The sequence below is a fragment of the Marmota flaviventris genome, chromosome 12, assembly GCF_047511675.1.
Source record: "Marmota flaviventris isolate mMarFla1 chromosome 12, mMarFla1.hap1, whole genome shotgun sequence".
In the NCBI taxonomy this organism is placed as follows: domain Eukaryota; kingdom Metazoa; phylum Chordata; class Mammalia; order Rodentia; family Sciuridae; genus Marmota; species Marmota flaviventris.
The window spans coordinates 38166967-38185681 of record NC_092509.1 but is presented as its reverse complement, the minus strand read 5'-3'; the positions used below and the strand labels follow the sequence as shown (position 1 = coordinate 38185681).

The 18715-nt window shown below is 36.2% G+C and overlaps 1 protein-coding gene across 1 annotated transcript in view; it reads right to left on the bottom strand.

Moving 5' to 3' along the window:
• Positions 1–18715, bottom strand: part of Itga8 (integrin subunit alpha 8) — a 169335-nt gene that overhangs the window by 58522 nt on the left and 92098 nt on the right. The window contains exons 16-22 of the mRNA XM_027928445.2: positions 17696–17751; positions 17169–17323; positions 15780–15917; positions 15194–15261; positions 13683–13830; positions 8441–8533; positions 3992–4071 (exon numbers count right to left, since the gene is read on the bottom strand). Of these exons, the coding sequence (XP_027784246.2) occupies positions 3992–4071; positions 8441–8533; positions 13683–13830; positions 15194–15261; positions 15780–15917; positions 17169–17323; positions 17696–17751 (738 nt within the window). The remainder of the gene's footprint in view (positions 1–3991; positions 4072–8440; positions 8534–13682; positions 13831–15193; positions 15262–15779; positions 15918–17168; positions 17324–17695; positions 17752–18715) is intronic.

Sequence of the window (18715 nt, the reverse complement as noted above, 5' to 3'; positions counted from 1 at the left end):
GGTGATGGTAATGGGGAAGTTTCTGTCTAGATTTTGAAGCTCTCAAAATGTGGGAGCTGGAAAGAACAGGATGAAGTCCTGCTTTCAAAGGAAAAAGAGACAGAATTGTTCCCATGATGCTTTTGCAAAGTCCTGATCCCATTGTCTGTACTGATAAGGCAATTTACCCTGAAAATACACATAGCAGATATAAACAGGCAGGTGCCAGCATTTCTTGCAGTGGAGCATCACTGCTAACCTAATGAAGGAGCCTACAAGAACTTTTTCAGTGACGTTTGAACTCCAGTTTCCAGGCCATTCATTTAACTATTATCACACCTTTTCTTTTCATTCCTCACCTCTCCTCCTCTTCTTTCAAAGGCAGGATTCAAATTTCTAACCACCAAGAAATCATTACCAAATAATTCTATTTGTGGCAGACTTTATGGTCCCAAATGTACTGAGTAACTCTTTAGTTTTGAAATTGAAATATCCTTGCTCCACAGATTAGCCAGATTTTTTTTTTCTATTTCCAGTTCATTACTGCTTTGCAGTAGTGTAAATCAGAATTATGAAAAAGTATCATTTAAGCTATTACATAATAATTCCATTGAGTTTTGTTGGTAATTAGTTTAAAGAACAACATATTCACTATGATACCCTGAAAATGTAAATGAAAGTCAAATGTTGAAATTGTCTTTGAGTTTCAGTCTAATATGAGGCTGTTAGAGGCTGTTTTAAGATGCAGCAAGAGCAATGGCAGATTCAGAGTCCGAACCCTCTGGTAGATTAGTCAGAATCATCCCCTGAGACACAGACTACTGAGTACCACTGGAGTTGACAAGATCTCCTTGTAATAAAGGAACCAGGTTTGATATACAACTTAGATGTTTCTCTGACCTTCCTGGAAGGAAGTGTCCCTCACAAATACCCCTGCTACATTCAAACAAGCAATCCATCACTGCCACAATGCTGAGTTATGCAAGGAAGGATGGATTTCCTCTACATGACTACGTCTTATGGCATAAACCACAGAAAAACATGTTTTTTACTTTGTTACCCAAATGCCATTTTCTTTTTCCCACTGTTTCCTATTTTCTAACATTCTTTTTATATTTTTCTGTGGTCCTTGGGATGTCAGCAAAGACAATATAATGTTCATTTCACCACTACTTAGGAAGTAACATCAAGAATAATTGCAAAACCCCGTTTGTATGTGGGGACTGCTGTGTGAGAACCTCTCTACCCAGGGAGGGAAATGTTGATGTCATTTAGATCAGGGGCGTGGAAAGACGGTTAATTCAAATATTTGCTAATAGAAAATATTTTAAGCTTATTAACTTATAAAAGCCCATTTCTCTTTTTTTTATTTGTAGAAAAGGAAATTAGGCATAGGTAATGGTGATCAAATATGGTTATAAGAGTTCATACTTCATAGCATTGGTTTAATTTATTTGGGGTTTAAATGCACTTAAACTGAGTATAAAACTACCCTCTCAATTCTTATTTACATCTTCAGAGCCTTCCAGCATAAGCAGATAAATGTCCATCTCTTAAATACTTTTAGTATTTGAGTTTTAAAAATATTCTCAAACACTTTTATCTCTATAATATATATTTTGAGAATTTGATGTTTTATCTATGTTCCAGTTCTTTCTGCATATCTGCATTCTTATTTTTTAGTATAATGTTAAAATAGTCATGAGTAGACATGAAATATAATTATGATCCATTGTTAGATGAAAGGGGATGTTAAAGATGTATCCATTTCTATTTTCTGTCCAATTCAACATTTCATTATTGAATTAATTAAGTGATGCTCTACAAGATGGATTTGGATGTGGCATTTACAATATCATATAGTGTATTTTGCCTCTTCAGTTAAATTGCTTGCTTCCATTCTTTCATTCATAACTGCAATCAAGAGAAAGGAGGAAATATCAGTGAATTTGCTTGGCACTTTCTTCCTAAATAAGGCCATGCATTTTATGAGAGACATATCCTTCCCCAAGTACATAAAGCTTCATGCTCCTGTAGGATCAATGGCATAGGCAATGATGGAGAGAAATAGAAGCTTCAGGCGAATATCTAGAGTGATGTTGGTCCTTCACTTTGGCGCTTTTCCCCTGTAAACTCAGTAATACAAGCATAATAGTTCCGAACTGAAAATATTCACAACTATCTGAACTTTTTTGGAAATACATTGTTTTGCCAATATAAAAAAGTGATTTAATAATCTTTTGGTAACATGAAGAGATATTTTTTGAATACATTCATTTCATCTGCATCTCATTGCTATCTGGAGAAAATAAAAAATGTTCTAAGATTCAGCAGAAAATATTTAAGTTAAATTCAAGAAATACCTAGGTAAAGTCAGAAAAGAATATCTAAGTTAAGTTAGAATACCTTCCTCACAAGAGATCTATCACAAAGTGTGAGGAGGGGTGGTTTGTGATGCAAGTTGCAGATTTTTAAAAATATGCTACACTCTTCTAGAGTTTATATATTTAAAAAAACTCTAAACCTTTCATTGATGTAGTACTAAAAGGTAATCTTTTGCACAGAATAATTGTTCTAAAAATTATCGCATGCTAATGGAACTTCCTGAAAGATATTAAGATAAATTTAAAGATTAGCCACATTGCATTGCTATTAGAGAACCAAATTCTAAGCATCAAATTGTAGTCATTTCTATCATTAGAACAGGGATTCAAAACGTTGAGCAAATTATAACTATGGAAGGCACATATGTGCATCTATACCAGAGTTTTTTGAAGTTTTAAAACTTTACACCATATTATGGTTTGGATGTGAGGTATCCACCAAAAAGCTCATGTGTGAGACAATGAAAGAAGGTTTAGAGAAGAAATGATTGGATTATAAGAACCTTAATCCAACCATTGAATTAATCCCTGATGGGGGTTAACTGAGTGGTAACTGAGGCAGGTAGGGTGTGGCTGGAGGAGGTGGGGCATGGCTTTGTGGTATAAATTTTGTATCTGGTAAGTGGAGTCTCTCTCTGCTTCCTGATCATCATGTGAGCTGCTTCCCTCCACTACTCTTCTGCCATGATGTCCTGCCTCACGTTGAGTCCCAAGGAATGGGGGCTACTGTCTATGCAGTGAGATCTCTAAAACTGGGAGGCCCAAAAGAAACTTTTTCTCCTCCACAATTGTTCTGGTTGGTTCTTTTAGTCACAGTCACGTAGTAGCTGACTAAAACAGACCACAAAAAGAAAATACCTATCTACTTCACAAGGTACCTGTATGTGTATAACCATGCCTAGATCCTTTTCTTTTAATATGGATTTTGAGCCATTAAACTGATTCCATTCCCAGCTAATGGGTCGAAGTGCCAGGAAGCTTTGACCTGCATGCCTCACTACTCGGTGGGTCTTCCTTACCACTTTTGGTCATGAAGGAGCAAACAGAATAGACAATGAAAGAACAAAGTTACAGCTGAGTTCTTGAACAGGATCATCCTCAGAAAAGGGAGATGGCTATCTAGGTGGCTCAGTTTATCATTGCTGGAAAAGGCTCTGCCCCCAAAATATGATATTCTGTTGCCTGCATTGTGCTCCCAAGTAAACTATCACAGACTCCTTCATCCTGAAAATGTCAGGCAATTTCAAGATTGCACATGCAAAATCTATGCTTTTTTGTAGATTTGCAGTAATTACCTGATGCTGCACTGTGACTATGGGGTGTGGTGGGGGAGGGAGAAGTCATGTGTGTGGAATGAGGGAAAGTGGAGGGGAAGTGAGGTGAAGGGTGTCCAGGACAAAATCTGATTATCTCATAATGAGGCCTATGAAATGCAGACTCTGTGTCAAAACCAAAATGTTGAAAAAACTGAAATAATTTGAGAAAAATGAAGAATAGCTGATCTGTGAAAGTCTAGGTTCTGATTTCAGAAGAATTTTTCATATAAAAGAGCTTGTAAGTGGCAGATATTTCACTATGAATCTCTGCTCATGAGTGCTGTCCATAATGTGAGCATTGAAATGTCTAACCTTCTGATTTGGAGATCGAAGTTAATGCTCATGTTGGTTTTCTCAAGACGTGGAACTGCAAACCGGAGGCCCAGAGAATACTGAAAACAATGACAACAACAACAGAACACACAAAGGACACAAAGTTATTATGTGAAAATATTTCCTAAGTAATTCCTCCAAAAATCGAGACTTAGTCTCTGTAATATCCTTTTATCTGCTTCTGCCCTGGGTGACTGAGAGCTGAGAGGAAGTCATGGAATCAGACTTCAGGGGTCCAGAAGATTCAGGTCACTCTATATTTTGTCCTGTACCCCTTCTTTTTATGTCACCTCCCTAATGCATTTATTGGCATCAACCCAAATATATGAGAGGATTGGTTCAGAAATCTATGATGCTTCCGTTTGATAGACATTATATAGTTGTTTAAATTATAGCTATAAGGTCAATGCAATAATGTGGATGATGCTGTTGACGTAATAGTGAACAACAAAGAATAAAAGTTACAAAGTTCTTTGTGTAACTTGTTTTAAAAAGTCTATGCATGGAAAAATTACCACATGGGAGTGGGGATGTATTGGAGGGAAGTATTCCACAACAATATGTTAGGTTAGGGTTATGGTTGTATGGATCATTTTTTCCTCCTTTATTTCCAATTTTTTTTAAAACTGCTCTTATTATTATTATTTTTTGCTCTATTATTTTTATAATTTAAAAATAGGGGCTGGGAATGTGGCTCAAGTGGTAGCACGCTCGCCTAGCATGCATGGGGCCCTGGGTTCGATCCTCAGCACCACATAAAAATAAAATGAAGATGTTGTGTCCACTGAAAACTAAAAAATAAATATTAAAAAAATTTTAAAAAAGAAAATAGATTTTAAAAACAGAGAAAACAATAATGTAAAATGAGGAATTTGGAATAATAGTTAACATGTCTACAAAATTACATTATTCTTCCAAGCACTGTACTATGCCTATTTGCCTCATGTCCTGTAATTAAGACAAGCACTCTGAGATAGGTACAGTGGTTGACATTTTATAAATGAATAGCAATCTGAGGATTAAAGAGATGTCTTGCTCCAGGTGCAGAGCAATAAACTACAGAGCAGGAATTTAAACCCTTGCATAATGACTCCAGAATCACAGCTACTATACTATGAGAATAAAATCGAATCTAAAAACACATTAATGAGAATCAATAAAATTCTAAGAGTAAATTATCATTTTGGTCATAGATCATCCTCATTATTTCACTGGACTTTATGGAATGTGCTAAGGGCTAAACACCATCCTAGTAGCTTTACTTACACCATCTCAGTGTCTTACTTCAAAACTTCCTACAAGTAGGTTTTTCCCCATTTCTCTGTGACTTGCCCAAAGTATCATAGCTGATAAGTGGCAAAAGCCCGTATTTAAACCAAGATGTATCTTAATTATAAAGCATGTGCACCCTCATGCTCCAGTAACAAGCAAGTCCTTTCTAATTCCAAATGGGTGATTTTTTTTTTTTTTTGTCAGGCCATTGCTCATGCTCTTTTCTTTGAGAGATTTTTTTTAAGCCTTTTGCTACTTGAAGAACTCCTACTTAGGCTTCAAAACTCAGGATTAGAGTTGTTGTCTAAGTTCTGTAGTCATCGGCCAGGCCAGGAAGAATTTTTACCTCTTTATTCTCGGTCTCCTTGTACTACTCTACCACAACTCAAATCTATGACTTTGCAAATTTAGATTTTCATATTGAAAGGAAATTGCGTATTTTCATATTTATATTGTCAGATTCTAGTTTAGCAAGAGGCATACAGAAGGATGCAGTAAAAATTGTTAAAAGAATGATGGGAGGGTGCCCTTGTTTGCACACACCCATGATGGCAATTGTACAATATTGTGAATGAGGCTGCTTCATGTTGGTCTTCAGTATAGAGCAGTTCACAGGGATGAAGACAAATCAAGGCATGGTAAGGTCATATTGATAAGAGGCACATGTGGTCTTAACTCATACCTAACACCAGATCTCGGGACATTCATTTCAAAAATTTTTTTGATCTCCCCTCCTTTTTTCTCTTTTCATTTTCTTATTAGAGAAAATTTGCGAGTTGTTAGGAACCTTATTGTCATGAACTATTTTCTATTATAACTACTAAAGGAATATGACTTTACTATTTAAAAATCAGAAGTAAAACTTCTAAATACTACCCTGAGTGTTTTGTTATGCTAAAAGTCACTTGGAAATTAATTTTTTGAAAATATTGGGACTGAGATAAATATTCCTGGTGATTTATGATTTTTTTTTAAAAAAAGATTTAGAGCTGCATTTCTATTTGGAATTTTACTACAATTTACTGAGAGTCTTTTAAAAGTACAAAATGAAGAAGTAAATAAATCAAAGTCTTTTATAACAAAACAGAATGCAATAAAATTTGATGTGTTTAAAGGCATTAAGGGGTAAGATAAGAAAGCTATTAGGTTTCTCCTACTAGAGAACTCGGAGATAAATGAATGTAAACAATTTACTTCCCTGACTTTTAAAGATTATTTGCTGGTAAAATGGATTGACATCCTTTCACATAAACACATTTGTGGTTCAGACCACACCGCCATTTTTACCCTCCTTTTTGAATGACACTGGTGGCCAGTTTTTGCTCCAAGACGATCCTCTGTTATCAATGACCTTATACAAACTCTAGTCCAGATTTAACACTTACCAATACTGGAGAAGGACAGAGTGACTACACCTACAGATGCTAACTCTATGGCACCATGTCAGTTCATTTTCATTTGTCCTTAGGTAATCATATTGGGTGGTTGGATATTTTTCTTCTAAACTGGCAAAAGAATTTATTAGCTTCTAACTAAAAAGGATTATCGTGAAAAATGTTCTAATATCTCAGTTTGGACATCCCATTCTCTTCCATGGAGTCATTTTAAAGTCTCATCTGCTCTTCATTAGTTTTTATCCAAATCCTCTCACAGTTTTGCAGACCAGACAGAGTAAGGTCTTTGTGGTTAGGCCTGGTTTAAATCTAGGTTCTGTCTTCAACTTCTGTGTGACTTTGGGTAATTCATTTGATTTCTTTGTGCCCCAGTCTCCTCATCCATAAATTGCAGGAATACTTGACTCATGGGGTTGTTTTGGAAAATTGAATAAAAGAACACAAAAGTACCCCCTTTCTCCAGGGATGGGTTTATAACACACAGGATAATCGATCCATATTACCCAACAGTAATCTGTTAGAGGAATTTACCTTTCACTTAAATATTTTTTTGACCCAAGAAGTAAGTTTACTGGACTACAGCTCGGTACATTTTTTTAAAATACCCAATATCAGTGTACAGTCTATATAGTCTATATTATTCTTGTTTATATCCTGAAGTATAAATTGGGAATATATATTATTTGAGAAAAAAGTTTCACATGCTCAGGTAATTTTGTGAAGCATTGGCCTAAAAGATTTATTTACTGGAAGGCTTCTCCGTGTGTGCCTAGATCTCCTAGGGAAGGACAGGATGCTCTTAGTGACTGCAGAGCTCCCTTTAAAAGGATTTCCAGAGGAGCAGCACTCTTTAGAATCCATGGAGAAGTCACTTGAATACAAACCTACATATAATTATAACTTTTCATAAGATTTTTCAAACAAACCATTTCATTGATAAATATGAACACTAATTTTAAATCCAAGAATATGTTAGCTCAGTTTATGGAAGATTTAATTATGTAGTATTTTCAGATTTCAGAATTTTTTTTCCTGCCTTATGACTTTATAATATAATTGCCATGATGAGATTTATTATAAGAAGTTACTATGTGTGGACTTAAACTAGGATTACATAAAAGAAATTGATTGTCCATAAGTAGTCCTGAGTGGAAAGTTCCTAAATCTGGAAACAGAAGTAAAAGAAGGAAGAGAAGGAGAAAAACAAATAACTCCTATTCTTTTACAAGCATGTTAGAGAAAGTCATCAACCTTTTTGCCCTTGCTATCAACAATTTTCTGTGTTATTTTTCAAATGAATACCTAGCACAATTGATTCAAAAGCTACAGTATAGCAATAATTTAAATATGAATACTGTGAATAATATCCATATAGGAAGGTATACTGAAAATAATAGTTAAACTTTTTTTGCTAAAATTAAGTTATTTTAAGTCCCCCCCCCCCTGTACATTTTATTTATTTTTTAATTCAAGGGGGAAAGTCTTTATAAAATTAAAAAAATATTAAAGGAAAAAAATCTAGTAAGAACATCTTCATAGATTTGCTGAAAAAGACTCATAAATGTAAAGTCTAAAAAGAAACCCTGTAAAAGTCAACATCTTTTTGTATTTTTGAACTGTGATCATCAGTCTATGGTTCTAGTGCTAAATTCTTCCACCTTGGTAATTTCCAACCTAATTGATGAGTGCTAATGGGGGAGTACGATTTCTCTGTAAAATTCAATTCGACGGAAATTGGTACATTCTGCTGGTTTTCTCTTACATTTGTTCCAGCCGCCATAGGGTTCCCAAGGTCACACACCACCATCCTGGTCACATTTTCCATCTTGTACTCACAGCTCAGTGGCCGCAGTACCTACAACGGGAAAGAACACCAGCTTGGATTTCAAGGGGCAGAATAAATTACATCCCGGACATGAAGCATGTGGGGCCTGGGAGCTGCCCTTGATTTCAAACACCTGTGTGAGAAGGGCTGCACAGAAATTAATCTGTGACCACTGACTCAGAAGAAATCTGAGAGAAAAAGGGGAAAGTAAAATTTTAGAATAAAATGTGTTGAATGGTAAACATGGGCTTCACCGAGGAACACAATGCTCATATTCACGTGAATATTTTGGACTTTATTTTCACTGATGTTAATGTTAAACTCAGGGCATGAATAAACAGACATTCCTTATGTTAATCTGGCAAAAGTGAAATCCAGTAACATGTATGGTTCATCACAAGACTTGATGAACATTTGCAAGAGAATTTCCTTGAATACAAATTTCTACCCATCATGGTCTTGTCTAGAGTTAATTTTGTTCAATACTCCAAATATGCAAAGAGAAGACTTTTATACTTAACTAGTATAATTCCAATCTCTTTGCTTCTCCCTATATCCTGTTTTGATTAGAGTTTATAAAAGTCAACTTGGAAGAACTCTACCCTAGAGAAGGGGAGGTAAAAGGAGTTTATCTTTGCTGCCTTCTGCTCCTCCCACCTCTACTTCCTGTCCTCATGCTACTCCCAGCTGCCTAGAAATCCCTCCCTCGACTCTCATCCTGACTCTTTTTCTATAATCTGGAACCTACTGGCCTATGCCCCTGCTCTCCATTGGATGATAGCTACTTATACTAATCCATTATCTTGCTCTAACTATTACATGTCATCAATTCCCAAAGATAACCTTGCAATATGATTATTTTTTACAATGGATCACCCTTTTGGGGATTTCTGTCCTGGAGATGATTTCCACCAAGATGGTCCTTTATCTATCAGAAGTGTTGAAATTTTATGGAAGGAAGAAATGTGAAATTTTCAAGTAAAAGTATTGGAAAAGATCCTCTATTTCTTTCTTTCTACTTTAGTAATGAAAAACCCCAAATCCAAACCCAAATCAAAACAACAAACTCTAAATTCTAGACATCCACATAGAGAATTCCCTAGGCAAATCACACACTTTGAGACTTCAACACACACAGTCTTAACTAAAGGGAAAGGAGTGAATCACTGACATTTGGAAGCACATTTAACACACGCTCGCTCCAAATACCCTGAATGACATGTTAGTTACGCTGAAGGAACCAAAAAGCATATTTTCCAAAAGCTGGTCATCTTCTCTTTTCTAAAGTTTGATTTAGCAAGTATTCAACTTCTTAAAATCCCATAACTAATCCTAATTACACAGAGATGTTTCATGTTGAGATTATTAACTCAGACACGAAGACAGAAAAAAAAGCTTTCACAAGTGCCCATATGTCCCTTGAATATAATTCAAGGATTTAGTTTCTATAGAAAATATTTTTTCATCTTATCTAAGCGTTAAAGGATAAATGAGGACATTTTCCCAGCTTTCTAGAAATAGTTATTTGAAATAAATCAAAGGTTTTTCTCACTCCCACATCCCCTCCACCCTCTGTCTTTTTTTAACCTTTATTTCCTTTCTACGAGAGAAACAATGATTGTTTTTCTAGATATTTCTAGATTATTTTTGTCAGCAGTTCCAGGGACATTTTGGTTCTAATCTGTTTATAGCTCTTAAAGTATGATTCACTCACATATTCATCCACTAAAAGTATTTACTGTGGACCAGCTATTTATCAGGTTTTGATAGATAAGATCTTTTGCCCTCATTGAATTTCTAATTAATATTATAATGGTAGCAAGTAAATTACCAGCCATTATAACAAGCAATGGAAACATATTATTATGTAGGAGCTGGTAAATTTTATAACAGGAGAAATAAATCATGATAAAGGAGAACATACACATGGATTTGAGCAATTGGAGATGTCCTGGTGGGGGTGGCATTTAAGTTGAGGGGGACAATGCTTGCCAGTGGTTAGACAGGTGAGATTTGAATCTTGATTCTGCTAGATCAAGTAATCTTGGGCATGCTACTTAATTTCTCCTTATCTAAAAAACAGGGATCATGAGAGCAGTTTCTCTATAAGGTTGTTATGGGGCTTGAATAAATTATATACCTACAAGAGCTCCAAACAGTATCTAGCCCATAGCCACTGTTAATAAATATTAGCAACCTCAATTATTATTAAGTCTCAGTTATTAGTACATCTCAATTATTATCAGTGTCTGAAGGATGAGTAAAGAGAGGTAAGTTAGGTGAGCAGAAAGAACCAGTAAGCCATGGTGAGGCTAAAGAGGTAAGCTGGGGTGGCAGTATGAATAGCTTCAGAAGTCATGTGAAGGATTTGGATCTTATTCCCCAAACAACAGGGAACTGGTTAAGATTTCAAGTCAGAGAGTGACATGGTCAGATGTGCATTTGAACAAGATGGTTTTCTCTGTAGTGAAGGGACTGGTATCAGGCAGATGGGAACATGAATTAGGAGACTGTTGGAAAAATCTGGTTAATGGGTCATGCCGACTGGGAGGAAGGCAGAGTCAGTGCCAGTGGATGGAGAGGTGGAATATGGACTAAGAAATGAAGGACTGGCTTTAGGCTTTTGGAAATTGGGTGGCTACTGCTGCCATTCTCTGAGATAGAAATACAGGAGGAGTGTGTGGTGGGAAGACAAAAGTCTAGTTAGGGACAGGCTGAAGGTGAGGTGCTTGGAGAGATTTAAGTGAAGATGTGTATGAACTACCTAGAACAGAAGGGGCTTTGTAGAGACAGAAAGAAGAGTGGTTCCTAGGGTATGGGAAAAAAGGGTAATGGGACTGTAATGAAGACAGAGTTTCAGTTTGGGATAATGAAAAGTTCTGGAACTGGAAACTGTGATGGGTGTACAGCAGTGTGAACCTAAGCCACCGGATTGCACACTGCGGATGGTGAAAATGGTAAATCGGACCTCACACATATTTTATTATAACAACAATAATAAGGCACATAGGCCTTTATTCCTAGAAAAATTTAGAAGAAAAATCAATGAAAGAAAGTGTATAGGTTGGCTCAATTCATGTTTCTAGAGAAAGTAATAATCAGCATCTAAAAGATGAACGTTTTCAAGAACAACAATAAAACTCCCAAATATACAATCAGATAATTCCTAATACTTTTCCCCTTAAGAGAATGTTTTACTAAAAAAACAAAACCTAAACTGCATTTAAATGAAAAGGTTCACAAACCTCAAACTGTATTAAAAACAAAGAAGGAAACAGAATGTGGCTTAGTCTTGTAAAATTCAAAGACTGAGTAAAAATCTTGGCTCAAGGGAAATTGATGGAGAGAAAAATTTGCTAAGGGTTCATTTGAGATGACGGATAAGGTCGATGGTATTATTTACAGCCAACCACAGAGTGATAAGCCCTCTCCCAGGTTTTCCATTGCAACCAAGGGAACAGTCAGCTGAAAGTTTTGCTAAAAGAACATGGATGTTTTGTTTAATGAAGTCAGGGGTGGAATGACACAAAGGGAATCAAAACAAAGTGAGTGGAGCTCTGGAACATTTAAAAAAATATCACACTTGAGCTTCATGTTTGTAATTTGCTCACATATTATTTGCATATAAGTATTTATAGATGATTTTTCTTTCTTTGTAGAGGTTTGTTACACGATGATAGTTTTCAACTCAAAATGGTCATCAAACACCATCTTTATAAGCATACATAAAAGTGCTCCATTTATTCTCATATTTTCTTATCTTGAAGTAACTTTAATGGAGAAATGAGTAAGGAAAATCACGTAACTAGAGGAAGAAGAAAATGAAATGATTATAGGCCATTCACTGGAGAAATGAGGGGACAAATTGATTTTCATGTTTGAAATGGGGACAGGAAGGAACAGGTTGTACAGCTTCATACACTTCTGAAAAGAAATGGGATGAATATTCCTCTTCCTAGTCTCATTGCTGACATGGAAAAGAGAAAAAATTTGGACCATTTTTTAAAACTCCTTTATTGAGGTATGATTGACACAACCAAAGCTATACATATGCAATGGATACAACTTGATGAACTTGGAGATATTTGTTCTATGAATTTCTTCCATTGAAACTCATAATAATTTTAAATGAGTCAAAGATACTTGATTCTTTTTCATCTGGATTCTTCTTTTCTTTTACAGGGAAAAGATAATTTAATTAAAACAAAATTCCTGAAACTAGAAGTGCTAACAGAGTGTTTCATATTCCCTAAGTATTAAAATGGCTTTAAAATAGCAATATCAAAACAGAGGAATCCCTTTTTATTAAATTATTAGAACTCCTTAATCATTAGAAAAAAAATCATTAGAACTCCTAGTGGTTTCAGTATTTGGAAACCAGCAAGACATTTAATAAACTTTAGTTAAATAAATCCTTCAACAAGTATTTAAGGAGTGCCTATGATGTGCCTGTTCCTATTGAAAGAAATGTGGAACTTGGTCTCTACTCTCAATTGTGAGTTTTGTATACTTCTGAAACTGAGGGACTCTTAATTTATAATGAATTCATAATGGTTTTCTAGACCAAGTGATTAAGAACACTGTAGGAGCAGAGGATATATTGAGGTGGGAAACTTCATGTTCTGATAACGAATGTAAAGAGGATAAATAGCATTAGTGTCATTTTAACAAACACAAGAACATAGAAACAGGTTTTTTTTTTCCTGGTCACAATCCCAAAGTGGACCAAGAAGAAAGAAAAATTTACTAGTTTCCTTTCCAATTCCTGTCCAGGTTGTTATCAGTGCTCAGCAAGATTGGCTGGACCTTTTCCCCCAACCAATAATCAAAACCAGGCTCTAGTGACCTGCTGGGAACTAAAAGGAACTCAAAACAAACCTTGAAAATCCCACAAGAATGGGGAGTTAGCCTGGGATATTAGCTGATCTACCATTTGTCCAGCTCTGTTCTCTTCCTTGCTTCAGCTTTCAGTCTTTGGCAAACTTACCTTTGTACTGTGGCAAAGACAGACATTACCACAGTGTAAACCCTTCATCCTACCATGATTTGACAGAGCAAGGTACCATTTTGTTCTCCCTCAGTTAGGAAGAAACTCACTCAGGCTTGATGACCCTACTTAACATTATGTGAATTTGAAAGCATACCCAGCTCCTTACTTCAAATAATTTTCAGGCATTACCTTGTTGTTACGTTCAATGCCAACATAATCCGCCTCTTCTGGTATCATTACAAAGAGTTCCGCTTCATAGGCCCCCTCCCCTTCATTTCTTGCGTTTATTATGAGCATAAGGTGATTTTCATCTCCAATGATAATCTGGTGCTTATCTCTAAAAAAAAAATGTAGTTTTAGGAAGAATGATTAGTTTATTCTATTTCTCTGACTTCATGGATTTTCTTTTAAAATAATTTAGGAGGGAAAAGGAACAGAGCAAATACTAAACTAGAACTTCAACAAAGAAGATAGATCATCAGGAAGGAGTGGCAGGAAGAGTCAGGAGAACTGTGTCTGGTTGGGAATAGCAGAAAAACACCCAGTGGGGTGCTGGGAATGTTTGACAACCAGATCTCAAACCAAAGAAAACTAATTTATAGCATTTGTGGATTCCAATGGTATAAATCGTCTCACTGTAGTTAATTCCAAGCTACCAATATACTTAGCAACCTGCTAGCAAAAAGTTCTGCAAAATTAACATTTGGCTTAAAAGCCAGAATTAAGCCTCTTCAGAACACTGCTGAAAACATATATTAGGAAGAAAATAGGTTATGAGAAAAAAGAGAGATGGTTTAGAAAGTAAGAAGGGACATGACACACTTATGATAAAAAGGAAGAAACGGGCAGATCAAACAGGATCCTAAATGGCTGATAGAAGGTTTTGAAGGATTTTGAAGAACCTTAATTCACTTTGAACTCCAAATCAAACCAACATTTAGAAATGACTCTTCCACTTTTGACCTTCACTCAAATCCATTGCTTTTGACACTTGGTAAATTATGAAGTTTGGGCAAAGTTCCCTTGAGAAATTACCATACAGATTCCAAACTATGGCAGTAACCATAGTTTCTGGGAGAGGAAGGAGCACAAATCTGCTTTTGCTACCAGAGGATGTTTTATATCTCAGTCTGAATTCTTTCTGAAATTACAGATGCTGGAGTCTGGGGCCCCAGTTACTGACAACTAGGAAGCCCTTTGATTCTTATTTGACTTTCTGACATCTTATGCTTTACTCCCTTCTGTGCATTTTAAGTTCCTTTTTTTCCAGCAAGTTAAAATGAATTTTGTTTTGACACTTTTAAGGATGGCTTTGAGCCATGCATGCTGTGAAAACCAGTTTGGTTAAGGTGTAGATAGAACCCCCTCTCTAAATGCTTTGCCCACTTGACTCAGGCAAGTAAATATAACCCCAGCCACCCTGTATGTGAGTTTACTTTTAACAAAAAACACTGTTTTTTTTTTTTTTAACTTTTGTTGAAAGACGAAATAGCTCAGGCAAAATCTCAGTGTCATTTGACGCCAATGGCAAAGAAATAACCAAACCCCAGGATAACCCAAAGTGTTGCCAAACTCAAGAATTTCAAGTAAGTTGCTTTTTTTTTTCCCTAGTTGGAAGTGTGTACCTTATCCAGAGAAACTTTAAATAAACACCTGTATTTCATTAGATAGAATGCACACATTTATTTATTTAAACTCACGGTCTAGCCGACAGCTTCAAGTCAGGAACACACAGATTATCTTCTCCACAGTCCACCAGGATGTGAGCCTGTATTGTACAAACCACACATCAGGAATAATCTGGGAAAGCCTGAATCATATCCTTTCTCTTGAAAATTCCAAGCAATTCCAAAAATTAAACCAAAGCTTTTATCTCATGATGTCCAATTCTACCCAGTCCTGTACCCTAGGTTACGAGGTGACCTCTCAACATGGGCTAGTTTACCTTGTTGTCTAATTCCAATTCATTTTGAAATGTCAGTCAAGTATGATATGTGTCATTGTTTTGAGTATTATAGGCTGTGTTGCTTCTATTACTGCCACATTTTGAACAAATTAAATCTTGGTTGCATAAGGGGAGGGGCTTCAGAAAACATCAGGATGCGGTGTTTCAGGAAACATGTTAGAAAAAACTCTTAGAAAAAAGAAAAAAAACCTCCCAAATGTTGCATAACTATATACAGGAAAGAAAACATCAGGGGCCAGCCTTCATCTCAGGTCACAGGAACCCGCACCCCCCCAGAGGTTACCTGTCAAAAGTGCCACCAAAGTTCATCGAGGACATACCTGTTCAGTAACGACATTGTCCCTGTAGTGGTTTAGTATTGGGTTCACTTCCAGGCCTTCTTTAAAGGTGGATTCATCCAAGCTGTAATTCAAACTAATATTGATTGGAGATAATTTATCTCGGAATTCTGTTTCATCCTAGGAAAAATAACCACAAGCTCAAGAGAGGCTCCGTGAAATAGCTGCAAGATGTTGGTCTGCAAAAGGCAGGCAACGCTCGACTTTGCTCAGTGAAAGTGACTGATAGAGCAACGACCACGGCAAAAGGTTTAGACACATGCTGATTTATGTGGTATATAGTAGCTAGCGTAGTTAGTTTATGTTCAGTGATGCAATCATTTAGAGCCCCAGCTTCACCAACATGTGCTTCTAGAGGGAAACTTTGGGATCTCTAGATTGTCAACAACTCACACAAAATCAGTCAAGTTGTAAAGCAAAAGATTACACTTATATACTGTAAATGCAATGAAAACCATCAAGAATTGGGATTTTTGTTTTCAGGAGATTGCCATAATTTATGAGTACTCTTAGGCTCAGGGGAAAAAAAACATCTTGATTCTCTTCTTCCCTTATTATTTCTTTAAGGCCTGGCTTGCATGAACTTCAAAACATCTTCAGCACATTTCATGTTCCCTTGATAAAAGGCACAGAATTCTTCCAAGGAGAGGCTAAACACCCAGTAGCAAGCACACATCGGGCCTGTCACCCTTTATTTGTGCCATTTAAGGCCACAGTAAGCTGTGTGAGTCATGCCTGGCTTTTCACGTGTGAATGTGGCTGTGAATCTCTGGTCTTCCCTAGGGTTCCTCTTGCTAACCAGTCCCTTATGGGAGAAGAAATGAGAATAAATGACCATCACCCAACCACTGGCAAGGTAAAGGTCGATACTTGCGTTATAAATATTTGGACTTTTCAAATTTCATGGCAGGTTTTAGAGTTGTAAAAACATATTACTTTTAAAAACCATAATTATAAATTACTTTTAATAAAAGCCTTGAATGCCTAATGTTTTCCTAAGTTGGCTTTGAAATGCATACTGATAAAAATCTAACAACATGACATACTTGCATTGGATAAAAACTCAAATAAATTGTATTGAACTTTTATGATCTTTAGAGGAGAGGCACTTAGAAATGAAAACCACCTGAGTTGAGTGCTGTTATCAAGATTTTGTTCAAAACAGAAAGAAGCCTTAGAAATTAAGAGCAACAGATCATTAGGTTAGTTGAAGTCAGGGTCAGGAAGAGTATTCAACCTTGAAGTTTCCTTCTATGAAAATGAAAATAGATGGGGATCTCTGGAGACAAATAGGATGACTACATGGGGGAAAATGACTGGAATTTAGATTTGCATGTGAGAGGCCACGAAAATGATTTCTGCAACACTTACTCGAAGGTAAACGACAAAATCCTGGCACTGGAGGGATTTCTGACGCTTTATCACCAGAGGGAAGAGGAGATGGGGTTGATGGTTACCCAGGAAGAGTGTTCTTTTAATGGCTCCTTTCTGTTTCAGGGAGTCTAACTGCACCTCAGCTGTCAGGGCTGAATAGAATCAGGGGAGGAAAAGTATTCAGATACGAATTCTTATTTTAAATTGCTTATTCAGGAAATATTTTTTTTCTAATTAGCTGAGATCAGATACATACATGAACTGAACAACAAAGTTACAAAGTATTCTCCAAGCTCAAATTTTTTTTGTAATGTTTTACAGATTGTCATTTTCCTCACAATTATATACTTTATACATAATAGTAATAACAGTTATTGAAGTAATATTATGTACAAGTCTCCAAAAGTGCAATAGAAATCTGGGTGTTGAGTAAGGGATCTTTAGTTTTATATAGTCTATGTATAGTCTATGCAGAGAGATGATTACTGTTCAGTTTTCTTGGTACAGTACAGGAGTATACTCACCTATTGTGTTTGAAATGCTCTGACCTGCTACAGATGCACATACTCTTAAAGAAAAGCTATAAAAAAATAGTCAATAATTGGTTAATACAGTTTTGAATCTGAAGTAGAAATCTTCCTATCCTTTTCCCCCATTAAAACAAACACATAATTTTCCCTTTATATTTTTAATGGTACACACACACACACACACACACACACACACACACACGTTTCCCACAAGTCTGCCACAACACCAATACAATTAAGACAGGTAACTGGCCATAGGAAAGTAATATTTGAAAAAATTACTAGAGTTCAACTGATTTAACAATTGATCAACTAATACCCGGCAGCTTTTATTCAGTGGATACATATAAATATCTTTCATATGCAATGGAGTGAAGAACAAGGCAGGACAGTGGTGGATAGTAATGGCAAAGCCTAGATTAGTAGGAACATGGCCCCATCTGCAACACTGAAAGATCCAGTGTGGTTACAGCATCCAGCAAGGTATGGAAGTTGGAGGAGGCACAGCTGACTTGGTGGAATGATGGGAAACAGGGCTTTGAAGTCATGCTAAATAGTGTGAATTTAATCCTAAAAAGCATAGAATAGCACACTCTGCTTAACCTACATCACCCACTCTGCTTGGAAAGACTGGAACTTGGTGGTAGCATGCTAGATGCGGGGTAAGACTGGCAGTAGAGGGAAAAGAAAAAGGAGGACAAGAGAAAGAAAATAAGGAGCTTCAGGCTGCTGTCTAGCTAGGTAGGCACAATATATAGGCTATTGGGCTGGGGATATGGCTCAAATGGTAACGCGCTCGCCTGGCATGCCCGGGGCACTGGGTTCGATCCTCAGCACCACATAAAAATAAAACAAAGATGGTGCATCCACTGAAAACTAAAATAAATAAATAAATATTAAAAAATTCTCTCTCTCTCTCATATATATATATATATATATATATATATATATATATATATATTTGTTGTTGTTGTTTTCTATGAAGACAGCGATGAGAGGACAGATGTACATGGA